At 48.7% G+C, this 18,502-nt stretch overlaps 1 protein-coding gene across 2 annotated transcripts in view; it reads left to right on the top strand.

Moving 5' to 3' along the window:
• The window catches only part of LOC102449437 (cryptochrome DASH-like), a 39,571-nt gene extending 25,257 nt beyond the window's left edge, over nucleotides 1-14,314 (top strand). For both annotated transcript variants that reach the window (XM_075922858.2, XM_075922859.2), the window contains exons 12-14: nucleotides 6,063-6,182; nucleotides 10,825-11,001; nucleotides 13,307-14,314. In XM_075922858.2, the coding sequence (XP_075778973.2) occupies nucleotides 6,063-6,182; nucleotides 10,825-11,001; nucleotides 13,307-13,417 (408 nt within the window). In that variant the 3' untranslated portion in view covers nucleotides 13,418-14,314. The remainder of the gene's footprint in view (nucleotides 1-6,062; nucleotides 6,183-10,824; nucleotides 11,002-13,306) is intronic.
• Nucleotides 14,315-18,502: the final 4,188 nt, after the last annotated feature.

The following is an 18,502-nucleotide window of genomic DNA, read 5'->3' as shown; positions in this document are numbered from 1 at the left end:
CTTCAGTAGCAGTGTCTCTTATCAGCGTTTGTTCTCACCAAGCCAAGTTATGGAATCTGGGGCTAGAGAGTTTCAGATCTAATCTGTGTTGGTTTTGGCCCCAGAAGTTAATGACACGGATGTTTTTTTTAAAAATAGTGAGCTCTAATTTAATCTTTCCTTCCCCACCCTGCTAGCATCATGTAGCTGGCACATCAGAGGCAGAGTGCTTGCTGCTAGCCATGGCTGTGGATATCTTAGAAAGCTAAGTCATGGCTTCCCAGCCTGCCGTCTGCAGATGAAGAGGGCATTTCCTAACCTACGCTACAGCTTGGGGCTGGCCCCCACAATGCCATTGGCTTCATTGTCACCTACAGGAAGCTTGAAGCTACAATAGAAACAAGCTTGTCTGATGCCTAAATTTCCAAGGCTCACTTCAGGCTTGTAACAGTCACAGCACCTTGAGCTATGAGGCAGGGCTGGGTCAGGACTTGGATGGGAACTGTGCACATAGTGGGGTGGGTAATTCAGTGTGGTGACCTTTTTATCCTGTAAATCAGTGCTGTTCCAGTGACCCGGATTCACCCTCTTTCAGATAAGCCTTACAAACCCATGTCCTGATGGCAGACAAAAGGCACTAAAAGCACTGGTGCTTTTTGAAAAAGCAGCAGTGTTAGCCTTAGTGTCCTGGATAAATTCCAGTTGGAATAACTACTGTCTGCACAAATCCCTGCTGCAGTTTCAGGTTCTATGTGGCAGTCTGGCATACTCCTTCACTACAGTGGAAAATGGGAACTGTATTTACATTATCGCTGGGATGGCTGCGTTTCAGTGACGGATGAATGGAGCCCTGCATGGATACAAAATTGGTATCTACATCCACATCTCCATCAGTGATCCACAGATGCAGATACCCATGGATATGAGATGGATATCTGCAAATTTGCAACGTTCTAGATACAAAATTTGTATCCGCATCTGTATCTGCAAAAATGAACTACAGACAGGGGCGGCCCTAGACTAACTGCCAGCAACAGGCGTCCTAGGCGAACCATGCAATCGGCGCCCCCACCTCCAAACCCCTCAATGATACTGCGCCACCATTTGGTGCCCCATTTAGCTTGGCGCCCTAGGCCACCGCATATATGGAAGGGCCGCCCCTAGCTGCAGATATCTGCAACTACATCCACACTGTGTGGGGGCCGGAAGAGGAGCCTGGCAGTCCCCGCCCGGCCCCAAGGAGAGCCTGAAGGCCAGCAGCAGAGGGGGCTGGTGCTGATTTCCCCTTGTCTGGGAAACTCCCGTTTGGTACCAGTAAGGTCTCGAGCATGCTGGACCAGGAAAGTCCAAATTGTACAAGGCAACACCTCCACGTTTTTTCCCTGACTGTCCTTCCTGAACAAGCTGTACCCTTCTCTACCAATATCCCAGTCAGGTGACTTATCTGACAAAGTCTGTGCAGAACGGCATCCCATGAACAAGGTAGGAGAAGACCTCCTGGTGACACAGTCTTAGCAACCACACAGTCACCTCCAGGATATGTCTGTCTCTGCCTGGGCCCTTATCCTTGATGGGAATGATTGATGCAAACTCATCTTTACTTCCAACTCCTGCACCTTGTACCATGTACTCCTGCATACCTTGTAGTACCATTAGGCTATGTCTACACTGCAGGCTTTTGCTGGCAGAGAGGATGCTAATGAAGCACTCATTAGCATTTGTCTCACTGTCATTTGCATATTCTCTGCCGATGCTTTTTGCGCAAGAGGTTTTTGCACAAAAACAAGCAGTGTAGACGGGTCCGTTTTGTGCAAAACCCCCTTTTTGCACTATAAGGATCTTGTGCAAAATAGACCTGTCTACACTGCTTGTTTGTGCGCAAAAACCTCTTGAGCAAAAAGCGTTGGCAGAGAATATGCAAATGACTGCGCGACAAATGCTAATGAGCGCTTCACTAGCATACTCTCTGCCAGCAAAAGCCTGCAGTGTAGACATATCCTGATTGGCTCCTCACATCTACCGCCACCCTTCCAAACACCAGAGTTGGTGAGAGAAGCTTGGGTTACACAGAAGGGTTATGAGGAGATCTAGTGTAAGTAGATGGGTCAGGAGCTGCTCTCGGTTGTGTAAAGCAACCTTCCACCACCAAATCTATGAGTATGTCTACACTACAAGGCTAGCTGTGTCTACACAAGCCGCCCGTTATTTCAAAATAGTTTTCGAAATCACAGGCGTGCTATTTCGCCATCCCGGTAAACCTTGTTGCATGAGGAATAAGGGATGGCTCAAAATAGCGCTTTATTTCAAAATGTGGCGCCGTGTAGATGCGCCGTACTTCAAAATAACCTATTTTGAAATAAAATCGAAATAAGATACGCAATTTGTGTATCTTATTTTGAGTTTAAGGTGCTGTGTAGACACACCCTAAGTATTACAATCATCTGAGTCCCTCCATCCCCTTTCCACACTGAGCCTGTCCATCCCCTGCACTGTTCCTGCAGGTGTGGAGCTGACATGCCTGGCAATAAGGGGTTAATGTGCCCTGTGCACAGGCAGAAGTGCATGAACCAAAGGGCAAATTCATTTCTGCAAGGTTGGCTGAATGCTGGTTCAGGGCAGAGGTGCCTCCTGCACTCCGATGGGTTCCCATAAAGCATATGTAGCTAAAGAGTGTTATGGATACCCATCTGCTGCCTGGCAACCACCCCAGAGAGGCTGCCCCTCCTGGTGGGGGGTGCGCATTCAGGGGCCCTTAGCCCATGTGTGGGACCCCCTGAGAAAAATGTCCCTGGGAATTGTGCAGAGGCAGGACTGAGGTGGGAACTTCCACCCTGTGCTTCTCATATGGAGGGTAGATTTTCTGCTTGGTGTCTGCATCAGAATCTGGCCCATAGAGGATAACAGGGAAAAATTGGAAACTTTGCATGAGTAGAAAAGTATTGTACAGATTTACTTATGGGCGATGAGGAAGGATGGCCCAGTGGTTAGGTTGCCAGCTTGGGATGTAGGAGACCTAGCATCAGTTCCCTCCTTTGCCACTAATTCTCTTTGTGAAAGTGGGCAAGTCACCCAGGGCCAGGTTTTCAAAGGTACCTAGTGGAATTATCACTGTGCCTCAGGTCCTTGTCTTTAAAATGGGCCTAATAATGCCTGGGAGTTGAGGGAGAATACAAAGGAGAGTGTGAGGTGCTCTGCTGCTGTGGGAATGGAGAGGGCGCCTGTCCCAGGGTGACTGGCGCCTTCAGAGGGAGATGGGTCAGCCACAGCCATGCCTTTTCAGTTTGGACTCTTGGTACCCTGGAAGGGGTCATGTTTGTTGTGACTTGGACATGGGCCGAGCTGTATCCGTCACCCAGGCTGGCAGGGTGAGAGCGGAGTCCAAAGGCACCAGAAACTTTGTAGAAGATGGGGTGGGAGCAAGGCCAAAGTGTCTGAGGGTATGTCTACACTACCCCGCTAGTTCGAACTAGCGGGGTAATGTATGCATACCGCACTTGCTAATGAAGCCCGGGATTTGAATTTCCCGGGCTTCATTAGCATAAGCGGGGAGCCGCCATTTTTAAATCCCCGCTGCTTCGAACCCCGTGTAGCGCGGCTACACGGGGCTCGAACTAGGTAGTTCGGACTAGGGTCCTATTCCGAACTACCGGTACTCCTCGTGAAACGAGGTGTACCGGTAGTTCGGAATAGGCACCCTAGTCCGAACTACCTAGTTCGAGCCCCGTGTAGCCGCGCTACACGGGGTTCGAAGCAGCGGGGATTTAAAAATGGCGGCTCCCCGCTTATGCTAATGAAGCCCGGGAAATTCAAATCCCGGGCTTCATTAGCAAGTGCGGTATGCATACATTACCCTCCTAGTTCGAACTAGGAGGGTAGTGTAGACATACCCTGGGAGAGGAATTAAAATACTATTGAAATATCCCGCAGAGCACAGCTGTAACCTATATAACCAGAATATTGCACGTGGGCACTATTGTCAAATTCGTCATTACCCCAGGGCACTAGAGCTGCCAGCACTATGATACATATAGCAGGGTGTGAGTGCCAAAAATTCACAGTACAAGCACCATGGGAACCACACAGCAGGGTAACAGCGACTGAATGCATGCTTACCATATAGTGGGGGCACACTCGGGGTTCAGCTTAATACAGGGGCCCTGCAGACAGCTGTCCTCGCAGCAGGATCTACATGGCTGGCGTAGTAGGAGTTGCATGTCAGGGCACTAATTCACAAGCCTCGTGCAATGGGATCCAGGCATCCGGTCATTGGCACCCGAATTTGTACTCCCAGAACAGTGGGATTGGGTTGTAGAAGTTAGAGGAGGAAAAGCCCTGTGTGACCATTCCATCTCGGCCTGTCTCCATGCTTCTAACAGCATGTTTTATCCAGTGTCCATTTAAAGGTCGCAAGCCTCGGGGTTTCAGCCCTTCCCTTGGAATACTGTTCCACAGCCTAAGAGAGAGAACACACTGCCAGGTTTCCCTCCTCCCCCGCTGATGTTTTTCCCGTTCTTTGCAGTGCTGGTTGTGCTTAGCAGGGTAACAGGCCCAGGGGGTATCTTCCTGGCAGCGTCAGAGCCACACGTCAGCTCAGCCAAGAGGGATCCTGGGGGAAGGCGTCTGTTTCACCAAAGGGTGGAGGGAGAAGGATGTCACACCCTGAGCCCCGGAGAGGGGATGTACCTGGGGAGGGGAGCAGATGTGCTCGGCTTTGTGGCAGTTTAAACAGCAACAGGGAGGTGTGCTGGGGAGAGAATGGGGGCTCTGGGTGTGTTCCTAGAGATAGGGGTGATCCCGGATTGTGGACTGGATGTGTTCAAAGATCCTGGTCTATAGAGGGTGTAGCCTCTGGGGCGGAAGGATCCTGGGTTGGGGGGTCAGGGGGATCCTTGGCCATAGAGAAGGTATCCCTTGGGGTGGGGAATCCCAGGTTCTGGGGACGGGTGTCCCAGGAGATACTGGGCTCTGTGCACTGATGGGGCAGGCGCAGGGCACGGTGGAGGTGGGGAGGACGCTGCCGGAACCCCTGGGATCAGCTCAGTGAACTCTGGCCCCTGCACTCTGCACCACAACTGCTGCAAAGTCCTGTCCTGGCTACTGCAAGGAGAAGAGCCCAGGGAAGCTGCAACCCTAGAGCCATCGAGGGCAGAGCGAGAGAGTGGTGCCTGGGAGCAGCCCCCCTCCAGCAGTGCTGCAGAACACATTTCCAGGTGGCCCAAGGCCTGGGTGCATCGGAGTCTGATTGGATGGGGGGTTCAAACGAGCTGTGGATTTAAAAGCTGCCTAAAAGGCAGCAAGAGATGAGGTGTTCCCTGGGGAGAGAAGCTGCACGTCAGGGCACTAATTCACAATCCTAGTACAATGGGATCCAGGCAACAGAAGTAGGGAGCACAGCACCCCCCACTGTCACTAACTGCTGTGGGTGCTCGCTGGCACGGCGTACCTCTGCGCTGCACGGGGTGCCTCTTTCATCCATGTCACCCGCCCTAAGGCTGGCCTGGCAATACAGTTATGTTTTTCCCACAGCACTTATGTTTCTCTTGGTAAAAGGGGGTGGGGATATGAGCCCTTTGCCCACCCGATTCCAGTGCCCCAGCTGAGACACACTTCAGAGAGGGAAACTGAGGCAGGCAGTGCTAAGTGCACCATGCTTGGCCAAGAGGAGGTGCTGGGAGCAGCCACACCCTATGGCAGGGCCCATCAGTACAAGAGCTGGCCCACATGCAGATTCTGTCCTGGTGTAGCTATGGTGAGGGTTCAAAAAATGCAATAGTGGTACAGCCCATCCCTCTTCCTAATGTGGAGTCAGTTATTTTACTATAAAGGTGCCTTTTTGCCACAGCATTACTCATTCCCCTTCCTGTACGGAAATAGCTCTGCTGGTGCAAGCGCCTTTCTACTGCAGTTACTGTGTTCACATTAGGGGAGGTAGTACCACTTTAATGGTACCACACAGCGTTGTGTGTAGGCACACACCCAGAAGCCAGAGCAATGGCTGTCTCCGCGTGATTTTCCTCCCTCTGCCCAGTTCTTTCTGAACAGCAAAACCAGCCCTGTTGATGGCTTTTCCATGTGTGTTTAAGGTGGATTATGATGTCTGCAGCAATTATGGAAACTGGTTATACAGCGCTGGAGTTGGAAACGACCCAAGGGAGAACAGGAAGTTTAACATGATTAAACAAGGCCTGGATTACGACAGCAACGTAAGTCTCCTGGCGAAATACCCCAACTGCTACGTAGCTCTCTTCCTCCTCTTCCCTTCTACTTCTTCCTAGCGGGGAACAAACCAAAACTCCAGCAGTTATGGACATGGCAAATAAGGTTTTGATTTGACTTTCAGAGCCACCTTGGTAAGATTTTCAAACATGAGGACCCATAGTTATGCTATGTGGGGTTGACTTCAGTGGGAGCTGATGGGGGCAGGCTGAAAGCTGTTGAAAATCAAGCCACTTATTTAGGCACCTAGATGTGGACTTAGGTGCTTCACTTTAGCCTCCTGAGTGTGAAATTTGGGGCGTACTCATCTGTTGATCCTATTTATTTGTTTTAAAAGTGGCCAAGGTAATTTAGTTTGATCTTCATTCTTTAATGAGCACAGGTTGAGTTTAATATAATATAATATACTAACTCATAGAACTAAAAGGGACTTTGAGAGGTCATCAAGTTCAGTCCCCTTCCCTCACAGCAGGACCAAGTACCATCCCTGACAGATTTGCCCCAGATCCCTAAGTAGTCCCCTCAAGGGTTCAGCTCACAACCCTGGGTTTAGCAGGCTAATGCTCAAACCACTAGGTTATCCCCAAATGCAGCTGCACTGAAGTCAGAGGGGTATGCAGCAGTGTGTGTCTCTGCGTCCCTCGGGAACCCTGCTCCATCGTGATTATTAGCTGGAATTGTTTTTTCAGTGCTCTCTTCTCATCAGCAAGGAATCCAGCAGTCTATAGTGCTGAGATTTTTAGCTCTCGTGCCTCTTAGCTTGTCTTCTCTGAGGAGCAGCTTCTCCGCTGAGGAGAGCTGCCGAGACAGACGAGTGAAATCAGGTTAGGAGATGAATGTGCACAATGAGCGGCTAACAAAAGAATAGCCAACCCTTTGCTCAAATGCTGTGGAGACCGGCAGCGGTATAAAACCCTAAGAAAGCTAGTGCATTGACTGAGAAATCAAAAGGCGTGTTACGATCTGAGCTGTTATTCAAGGCTCTGTTTATATTCAGGTGGGTGCTGAAAAAAACTAAATGCAGTCAGCAGCTTCCATGGGAAGAGCAGAAGAACCTGCTCAACAGGTGCCGCTGTTTGAAAAATCCCTTGGACTGCAGACATTGCCTGATTAGGGGTGATGAGGGCAAGAAGAGAGCTGGTTTCAGAATCTGTTCCCCGGCTCAGGAAGTCTGGGTGTGTGGCCATCCCCATGACAAGCATTGTGTTTAATGGCCATTTCCCTGGGTAACTAGCATACTGTCAAGACACTGTGCAGTGCGCCCCCACCTGCAGGGCTGTCAATGGCCTGACATCATCGGTGGACGCCCTGGGCACCCCCGTGACATCATCATCGGGTGACCCGGGCGGCAGCATTTTAGGCGGCGGCCAAGTCCACCTATAGCCATGGGCCGCCCCTGAACGCAGGCCACCTGCATGGGGGAAACAGAAATGAATGATGAGAAGGACTGAGTTGATCACCTATGGCCAGGCCTACACTACTGCCGAAGGTCGTAGTAAAACCATAGCTGGTGTAGACGTACCTTAAGCTGAGCTTCGGCACCGTCCTCATAGCGAGAGGTCGACAGGAGAAATGCTCCCGTTGACTTCCCTTACTCCTCATGAAGAGTAGAAGTTCTGGTGTCGACGGGGGCGTCCGCAGCGTTTGATTCCACGGGTCCTTACTAGACCTGCCAGAATGACCACCCCGGCATCAATCTTCTCTGTAGTCTAGATGTGGCCTAAGACAGTAATGCACCTGACAGAAGGTTGAAACCCACAGATATGAGATTAAAGGACAGTTACAGTTTTCTCCTGACCCTCACCTTGAGGAGGATGTGGGGCAAGTGTGAAGGAAAGGGAAGGGGTTAGTTATCCCTTTCATACCCCTACCACTGCTAATGAACCAGTTTTGAAGAAGATTAACCCTTCCCCTGCTTCATTCCCCAGCTTCCTGGTGACCTAGAGAACTCCCCTACCTTGCTGTCTCCCATGTCATAACACATGAAGTGGGCTTATTTCTGGGTTAGGGATAGACGCTCCCAGGGACTTTGAGGGTACGTCTAGATTACATGCTTCTGGTGACAGAGGAATGTCGATTAGGGTACCCGGCATAGGAAAATGAAGCGGCGATTTAAATAATCGCCGCTTCATTTAAATTTAAATGGCTGCTGCGCTGAGCCGATCAGCTGTTTGTCGGCACAGCGCGGTAGTCTGGACGCTCCGTGGTTGACATCAAAGGCATTTGTCGACCTCCCAGGTATGCCTCCTGGGATGAGGTTTACTGGGGCAGTCGACAATTGCCTTTGATGTCGACCGCGGAGCGTCCAGACTACCACGCTGAGCCGACAAACAGCTGATCGGCTCAGCGCAGCAGCCATTTAAATTTAAATGAAGCGGCGATTATTTAAATCTCTGCTTCATTTTCATATGCCAGGTAGCCTAATCTACATGCCTCTGTCGCCAGAGGCATGTAGTCTAGACGTACCCTAAGTATCCCCTACATTGAAGCTAACAAGATGTGTACGTTCTTGGCGTCTCTGTAAATCAGGCCACCTGATCAGATGCCTAATTACAGATTTTGAGGCCTAACAGAAGGTTTGGTATAATACTTGGTGTAAGGCTTCAAAATACTTGGTCTCTTTGGGTATGTCTACACTAGAAAGTTAGTTCGAACTAACGGACGTTAGTTCGAACTAACTTTCCTATGCGCTACACTAGCGCTCCGCTAGTTCGAATTTGAATCGAACTAGCGGAGCGCTTAGTTCGAACTAGGTAAACCTCATTTTACGAGGACTAACGCCTAGTTCGAACTAGCTAGTTCGAACTAAGGGCTGTGTAGCCCTTTAGTTCGAACTAGTGGGAGGCTAGCCCTCCCCAGGTTTCCCTGGTGGCCACTCTGGCCAACACCAGGGAAACTCTATGCCCCCCTCCCGGCCCCGGACCCCTTAAAGGGGCACGGGCTGGCTACGGTGCCCGTGCCAGGTGCAAGCCTGCCAGTACCCAGCTAGCAGACCCTGCACCTGGCACGGCACAGAGCCACCCACCCGATGCCCCCCAGCCCACCCCCTCTTCCCGGGACCAGGCTGGCGGCTCCCGGGAGTTTGCCCTGGACCGCAAGAGGCGGGCACCTTCCTGGGCTAGTGCGGACATCGTGGACCTCGTCCACGATCTCCGCACTAGGCACAGGAAAGTGGCCGTCTAGGGCAGGAGAGCTGCCAGCCTGGCCACCCAGGACCAGGTGTGCATGAAAATCAAGGGGGTCCACTGAGACCCCCGACACTGAGCCCTGAGCTTACAATGGCCGTCCTGGGTCAGACCAAAGGTCCATCTAGCCCAGTAGCCTGTCTGCCAACAGCGGCCAACCCTAGGGACCCTGGAGGGGATGGACCGAAGACAATGACCAAGCCATTTGTCTCGTGCCATCCCTCTCCAGCCTTCCACAAACTTTGGGCAGGGACACCACTCCTACCCTCTGGCTAATAGGACTCCATGGACCCAACCTCCATCACTTTATCTCACTTCCCTTTAAACTCTGTTCTAGTTCTAGCCTTCACAGCCTCCTGCAGCAAGGAGTTCCACAGGTTGACTCTTTGCTTTGTCAAGAAGAACAACTTTCTCTTACTAGTTTGAAGCCTGCTACCCATTCCTTTCCTTTGGTGTCCTCTAGTCCTTCTTTATGGGAACTCAGGAAGAACTTTTCTGAATGCACCCTCTCCACCCAACCCCTGCTTTTAGAGACCTCTATCCTGTCCCCCTCCGTCTCCTCTTTTCTAAGTTGAACAGTCCCAGTCTCTGTAGCCTCTCTTCATCTGGGACCTGTTCCCAACCCCTGATCATGTTAGTTGCCCTCCCCTCTCCCAGCCTTTCTCTTCCCCTCTCCCACCTCCTTTTCCCAGTCTCCCCCAGTTTTTTTTCAATAAAGACAGAGTCAATGTTGGAAGAAACGTTATCTTTATTTTGTACATCAATAAGAAGGGGGGCTAGGGAAGGGTAAGTGGAAGGAGGTGAGGGAGGAATGGGGTACGAGCCCCCGATGGGGAGGACTGGGCTGGCTCTGCGGGCTTCTGGGGGTGGAAGCTCTCCTGCAGCCCCCCAATTACTCCCTCTCCCCAGATGGCAGCCTGCGGCAAGTGCAGCCGGGCTGATGGCCGAGTGGTGTGATGTGCCCAGTGTGGGCACTCAGGGCACTCCAAGCCAGAACTTCTTTGCAAGCGGGGCACCCCTTAGAACTGTGTGTCCGGGGTGGGGGTCGGGACCCTTTAAGCGCAGCCCTCGGCTAGCCTGAGACAGTATCTCCATGCTCTAAGTCCTCCTTTTATGCCCTGCCGGCACTGCTTCCGGCCATCCTTAAGCCCTGTTCAGAGTCCACTCAATGTGGACTTACTAGTTCGAACTAGCAAAACGCTAGTTCGAACTAGTTTTTAGTTCTAGATGCGTTAGTTCGAACTAGCTTAGTTCGAATTAACTAATTCGAACTAAGTTAGTTCGAACTAGCGCTGTAGTGTAGACGTACCCTATGTGTCCCCATTTCTCGGGGTATCATTTGTTACAGTTAATAAAGCACTTTCCTATCCTTGTTTGGAAGTCAGATTATATCCTGCCTTGTTGGTGTGAGTGTCTCCTCTCTGAACATTGTTTCCATTTGCAGGGAGATTATGTCCGACTGTGGGTTCCAGAAATACAGTGTATAAAGGGAGGGGAGATACACACGCTCTGGGCACTGAGCAATGCTGCTCTCTCACAAGCGGGGATAGCGCTTGGGGAGACCTATCCACTGCCAGTCGTCCTGGCCCGAGAATGGAGCCGACATATCAACCAGAAGCCTGTAAGTACTATGAAGTTTCAACTGAACTAGGGAGTTCTGCTCTTTGCTCTAAATGTGAGTATAAATTGTGCAATTCTCTCCCATGGGTGCTTGAGAAAGAACTAAGGATTTAGTTTAATCCAAATCATTTAAAAAGTCCATAACTGGGTACAAGATTAATTTTGAATGAACCCTGGATATCCACGTAACTGGAGTGTGAGCTGGATTCTCTTCTCGTCTGACCGTGCATCTATCACAGCTCCTCCTTACTAAGTTCTGGTCTGTCTAGGTCTGTGCAACCCCATTGAAAGCCAGGAGATTGCACAAGATGTCATATACCAATACCTTGTGCTAGATGATTGTGTATGATGAGAAAAGAACCCAGTCGGATTCTCAGATCCCAGAAGGAGTCAGTCGGTGAGGCTGGCAGTTAGTAAAAATACCCATTGGACTTGTAAACTGAACACGTGTGATCTGGAATTACAAAGACCCATTAAAGAGGGGACCACAAGAGGCCATTGGTATTGAGTCACTTTTCAGACTGGATCTGCCTTTTAGAAAATACAGGCAGTCCCCGGGTTACATGGATCCAACTTACATCGGATCCCTACTTACAAACGGGGTGAGGCAACCCTGCACTAGCTGTGTCCGTCCCCCCCAGCAGACCGCCGAGACGCGCCGCGGGCCCTCCCCAGCAGACCAGGGAGACGCGGAGCGGCTTTTCTCAGCAGACACCTCAGCTTGAGAATAAAGGACTGAGGGAAGTGAGGTGTGGGAGAATAAAACTGAGCTCTGGAGAAATGTTTGGCTAGAGTTTCCCCTACAATATGTACCAGTTCCGACTTACATACAAATTCAACTTAAGAACAAACCTACAGTCCCTATCTTGTACGTAACCCGGGGACTGCCTGTTCAACAAAACTAACAACGGGCTCAGTCTTAGGGTTGAGCGCTGCCCACTTCTATCTGCTGACCATGTTGCTGCTGTAGTCACCCAGGGGCTGTATAGTTCATCTCACAGATGTTCATTACTTTGTTTCCCTCTTGTCACAGATCAGTTTGATTCTGGGGGTTAATAAACCAAGCGGAAGGGTGAAACTAGCCTTCATGGAGGGTTTGGATACTGAGGGCCCAAGTTTCTGACTCAGGCAAAATTCCTTGCGGCGTTACTGAGATCCTTTGAGTAAGGACCAGTGGCTTTGGCGTTGAGAGTTAGAATAGTCAGTCCTCTTTCATTACAGTGTGCAGTCTGCGGCAGAAAAGTGACTCACTGTACTATGAGCCCCTTTGGGGGTGGGGGGAGGAACGGGTGATCATCTTTCAACAGGAACTTTTTAATCCAAGCAACTTTTTGTAAAGTGAGATGGGAGTCACATGTGAGCCCTTTCCCCCTCGTCAGCATGCTTCTAATCCTTGCGTCAGTTTGATGGGGGGACCACTCCAAGATTTTGGTAAGAAGTTAAGGGCCACACTTTTTTATGGAGGGGGTGCAGGGTCTGGGATGGAGGTTGGATGCAGAAGGGAGCTTGGGGTAAGGGACTGGAGTGCAGGAGAGCATGCGGGGTCTGAGAGGGAGTTTGGGTAAAAAGGGGGTTGGGTGCAGGGTTTGGGAGGAGAAAGGGGTGCAGGAGACTATTCTGGTCTAGGGGACAGGTATAGAAGAGAGTGCAGAGTCTGGGAGGGACTTGTGACTTTGGCAGAGGAGGTGCAGAGGGTTTGGGTGGTGACCCAAGGCAGGGAGTTGAGGTGTGAGAGGGGGTGAGGTGCCAGAGGCAGGCTTTGGCCGAGAGGAGCTTACCTAGTTGGTTCCCAGTTGGCAACCCAGCAGGAATCTGAGGCAGGCTCCCTGCCTGCTGCAGTGGTCAACGGGAGCTGAGAAATTGTGCTAGGGGAAGCACGCAAAGCCCCCCCTCCCACACACTTTGGGGCAGAAAGGCACATGAAGCATCCAGCCTCTTTGAGGGGCCTGGGGCTGATCCCTGTCTGAGGGCTGGATCCAACCCATGAGACATATCTTGCCCTCCCCTGTTCTAATCTCAGGAACTGTGCCCCTATCACCATAGTATCTGTCACAATCACTAATGTATTTTATGTATCACAACACCTGTGACCAAAGTCACACAGGAAGTCTGACAGACAATGGAACCTCTCTCTCAAGTCCAAGACTAGCATTATTCTTCCTCTCTGCTTCTCATCTGGCTAGAGCAAAAGTGTTTTATGCTTTTTTTCTGACGACTGTGAGCTGTCTAGGTTGCTTTATAACATAAACATCAGAAGTTCTTTTAGCTTCAGTCAGTACTCTTCTCTGCTCTTCTCTCAATTACAGAACAAGAGAGACCACCCTCCGAGGGGAAAGAAAGATCCCTCACACACACCAAAGCAACACAAAGACAGAGGGGTGGATTTTTACTTCTCTCGCAACAAAGATGTATCATGAAGGCAGCCCCTGCACTTCTGGAGAAGTGATGGATGTGCCTTTGCCTGCTGAAAACTCCAGCTGATAATGGTTACTTGCTGATAATGGTTACTATGTCTTGGCTAACTTCTCTCTCTCATTAATAGCTAAAAAAACCAAGAATGACATTTTGGACACATTGAAATCAAAGGAGTCTTGCCATTGACTTCAAATAGATCAAGATTTTGATCTTCAATCTTTGAAAAATGGTTCTCTTTATGAGCCAGCTGATTGGGATTCAGAAAGGAGCTGAAGTTCTTGAGCATTGTATTTTTAAGAATTCTGCGACACCTTTAACAAGATCAGAGGTGCGAACCTTGTATTCTGACCAAATTTGAGCGGTGGAAATTACGTCTTGCCCACCTAAATACCCCTCAAAAATCAACTGGATGTATTAAAGCCAGATCCTTAGCTGGTGTAAATCAGCATAGTTCTATTGTAATCAGTGAAGCTACACTGATTTACACCAGCTGATTTTCTGACTTGGTATTCTTCACTTTCTGCTTTCATTGTTGCTGTGAGCTGTGCAATAGCTAATGTGTTCCACCCCAGAGATGGGTGATGAGTGATTTGATACACTGATTATATACGGGGATCACTTAAGTTTTGGGTTGAAAGGGGCTTTATAAGTAGTAATTATTCACCATAACGGTAGGGACATCTTGTTATTGTCAAGTGATCAAACAGCTTTTCCAGTGCCTTTGCTTTGTACTGGGGCTTATAGTTACTATAGACTGATTTCTGCCTCATATTACAGACTGGAGAAGGTGTTCACTTTTTTAATATATATTGGAAAAACCTATTCTGAATTTCCTTATATTAATGTGCTTCAGGGTGTAAAACTTAAAAACATTGATCCATTAAACAGCTTAAACCTTTGCCTTGGAATGTTTTTACTTTCCTGATTTTTACTCTTCTGATGGAGACCTGAAGGCGGAATGGCTGTGCTAAGGTACCAGAATCCTGTTCACTTTGACTGTATCCTCCATAGTGCTGTAGAGAAAGCAGGTTCACCTTGGAATCCCACTGGGGATCACTGTGGTAGTTTTTTTGCCTGTGGCACCAGGCCTGAAAGTTTGATGTTATATACAGCACGTACATCAGAGTGTTTCAGAACATTGCTCTATGGTCTGTAACGGCAGCCAGTCCTGTTCTGAGCCCATTTTAAGTGTCTTGTTCTTGTCCAAAAAGTCTTAACTGGTCTGATTTGGTTACTTGAGATAGCTCCTTCCTCTCACTGTTCCCTTGCATGGTATCTTCACTCCATGAGGGGCCTAGATTCACACATACAGAGTCTGGGAGCAGAGCTCTCTCTGGCTAGGTCTACACTATAGCCTTTTTTCAGAAAAAGCTACGCAAATTGCGCTCTGCAATTCGTGTAGCTTTTTCCGATTGCTTTTCTGGAAGAGGCTTTTCCACCATTTGGCCCTGACTGGATGGGGCCAAATGGCAGAAAAGCCTCCTCTTTTGGAGGAGCCCTTATTCCTCGCAGAATGAGGTATACAGGGCTCCCCAAAAGAGCGCGTTTGCTCTTCTGCAAAAAAAAGCGGAAGAGCAAACGCATTCCCTGGACATGGTCGAGTTTTTCTGGGATACCTCCGGAGGGTAGATGTAGCCACAGAGGAGGGCCTTTGATTGGCTCTGGAGTTCATTACCACCAGGGATCACATGGAGTTGCAGGCTCTGGTTTAAACATGTCAGGTAAAAATTAATCTAGTTCAAAAACTGATGTAGAAGCCCTTAAACCAGATAAACCCTTGTTTAAACAGCTTTAGTCGATATTTGTAAATTATTGATTTAATCTAAACCAATATATATCTTTCACACATGACGTGGATTGACTCCCTATTTGAAATGCGAAATGGAACTAAACCCTAAGTATGAGAACTATGACTGGCACCTCCATAATTAGCAATGGTTAAACCAGTTATTGGGCATCTACGCTAGAGGCTTGCACCTGGAACAATTTTTAAATTGACTTAATTAAACCAGGGCACTTTCCTGAGTATGGACAAGAATTAGGGCTTCGTCTACACAAAAAAGTTTGACTTTGCCATAATGGCAACCCGCTGAAGAGTGTTTCTGCAGTATATTTTACACTGGTTCCCCTAACCAAATAAGCTATAGCACCGAAAGCAGTCTTTTGTTAGTCTGAGTTGCATCTGCATTAAGGCACTTGCTGGTATAAATATGACATTAAAAATCACACCTTAATTGACTTTACAGGCAGAATATTAAGAGTAAACTTGGCTTAGATTTGGTGACCTTCAGGGCAGATTGCAACATTCATCTTGTCTCCCAAACCTTCTCTTAACAAATGACTTGTGGAGCAGCTCCTCCAACATTGCTCCTGGAAGTAATTCTCCCTGCTTAACCCTGTATAATTGGCTTCTTCTGAAGGGAGGGGAGTTTAGTTCCTTTCCTAGGAAGACAGGATGCACTCTACCCTATGGCTGTGGAGTCCAGCCTTTCCAGTCTGAGGGATGACTTGATTGGGAGTTCTGTCTCAGGCCAGGTCTACACTAGAAACATTTGCTAGTGTGGGAGGGGTAATTTTTTTAATCTTTGTGGATGCATCTACATAGCACCCTTATCATGAAATAAGCTATGCAATTTGCACAACGCAAAGTTCATACCTTATTTTGAGGTAATTTCGATATAGCTTATTTCGAAACATCCCTTAACTCTTGTGCAACGAGGTTTACAGGGACAGTGGAATAGAAAGCTCATTATATTTTGATATAACAGGCTTGTTTTTAAGACATAGAATAGCTATTTCGGGATACCTCCAGTATCCTGGGATACCTCCAGTATTCCGAAATAGCTCCGTAGTATAGACATAGCCTGTGTGTGTGTGTGACATTTTTATCTTCCCAAATGCTCTAGGGTCAGATTTTTAAAAGTATTTAGGAGCATAAGATCCATCAGTCATCACACTGATTATAATGAGAATTAGTCATTTAGATACCTTTAAAAATCTGTCCCCTACCATAGACAGTTACACCAACATAAAAGTGCTTTTGGTGGTACAGTAGACTTCTGATAATCCGGCACCTTTGGGACCTAGGTGGTACTGGATTATCGGATATATTGAAGTATCAAGAGGTACTGCATACTCCCGACGCAATCCCTCACTCCCCCTACCCCCCAACCTTATGCTTGGGTCCTGGAGCGGCCGGTACAGATGCGTATTTCCCTCCAGGCACTGGGGCACGTGCACTGAGTGGCCGGCTTTTCCATGAGCTGGCCGGAACGCAGTGCATAACCCAATCTCCCTCCCCCTCCCCTTCTCTTTCCCCAGAGCCAAATACCTCCCCTCCCTGCTGTAACCCACATGAGAGCGGCTGACCTGAGCCGTTCTGTCAGGAGCGCTTGCCATTTTGATGCTGGACTATCGGGAGTGCTGGACAATTGGGTGCCGGACTATTGGAGTTTTACTGTATAATGTATTTTGTTTGCAGCATCAATGTTATACTGGCACAGGCATTTTTTATGGGTATAAGCTGCATTTTTGACGGTACAACTGTGCTGGAATAGCTATACGGGTTCACTTTTTCTATTGTAGACATAGCCTTGGGTAAGTGGAACCAAATGGAGGACTAAAGCTGCAGATGTGAAAGTGCCCCCTCCTTGGCTGGAACCCAATCCTATTGAAATCAATGGGGGCTGAAACAGGCCCAAAATGAGAATAAAATTGTTTGACAAATGAGCAGGAGCATGTATGGTATCTTAAATTGCAGCCGTGTACATGGAATGCTATCACCCCAGACCAGTGTTTTTCAAACTGTGCTCCACGGAGCCCCAGGGGCTCCACGCGACATCTCCAGGGGCTCCGTGAGGTTGACAAACTAGAAACATCGATAGGTACAACACATAGAATCAGTGGACTGCTGGGACGCTGCATAAATTTTAACGCATGTAAAGGGCTCCAGAGCCCAAAAAGTTTGAGAACCGCTGCCCCAGACTGTTGAATGTGTATATTAACAGTAAGTTGATGGTCTGTTCCAAACATAACCCCACTTTTCAATCTAGTAGAAGCCCAAGGTGTAGTGAGGGAATGAAGAAGAGAAGTGGACGAAGAATCAAAGTTAAAACAAAGTGTAATTGATGTTTAATGAAGACACTTGATGCTGAATCAAACTCACATATGTTCTGAATATCACACCATTGTTGTGCAAAAAAGACACTTGATGATACATATTCAAACTCTGATTACATTAAAGTACACTGTTTTGTATTCATCATGGAGGACTCAACTCTGGTACTGGTCCTAAGGAGCTTGCATGTGATTCAGACACAGAAGGCATCAAGAAGATGGATTTAGCACACAACAAACAGCATGGGGCTTATCTCAGGTATTTATTATATAGCACAAAAATGAGGAAGAACGGCTCTTGCGCAAGAGGGAGGGTTTGCGCAAAAAGGAGCCGTCTACCCTGCTCTTTTTGCACAAAAACCTCTTGCTAAAAATGGCTGCTCATTAATTATGCAAATGAAGTGCAGTGATATTCCATTCCAAGTTTCATTTGCATAAGCTTTTCTGCAAGGAGGCTACAGTGTAGACATAGCCTTCATGAGGAAGGAAATCTCTGGCCTCCACTGCTTTAGCAGTCTGGGGTGAGGGTAGGAGCTTCCTGCCACCAAAACCAAGGGCTCTGCTGTGTGAGGGCATCATTGGTGGCATCTTCCACAGGCATTTCTGTGGGATGGCAATGCAGTCTTACCAATGTGATCAGAAGACAAATGGCTCCGGTCTGTGTGCGAGCAGGAGCAGAAAGAGGCTAACCTGAAGTCAGGGAGTGTTGGGGAGAGGGGAAGCCTTCCACGCCTCAAGAAGAGTGATGGGAGGCAGCCTCATCCCAACAACTGACCTATGTATAAATGCCCCTGCTAAAACTAGCACCCCAAGCAGGAAAGAGCCTGTTAGTTTGGGATGAGCAGGAGCCGCTGGTATGATTCTCAGCTTTGCCTCTGCCTTCCTATGGGATTTGGGTAGGTGATTCAATCTCTGCACCCCCCTTTGGGGCATGGGGCTCATAATACTTCCTTTCTCGTGCTCATTCTCTG

Source organism: Pelodiscus sinensis, chromosome 2 (genome assembly GCF_052426305.1).
Source record: "Pelodiscus sinensis isolate ZL-2025 chromosome 2, ASM5242630v1, whole genome shotgun sequence".
NCBI lineage: Eukaryota > Metazoa > Chordata > Testudines > Trionychidae > Pelodiscus > Pelodiscus sinensis.
The sequence above is the reverse complement of the archived record's forward strand: the minus strand, read 5'-3'. Positions and strand labels throughout refer to the sequence as shown.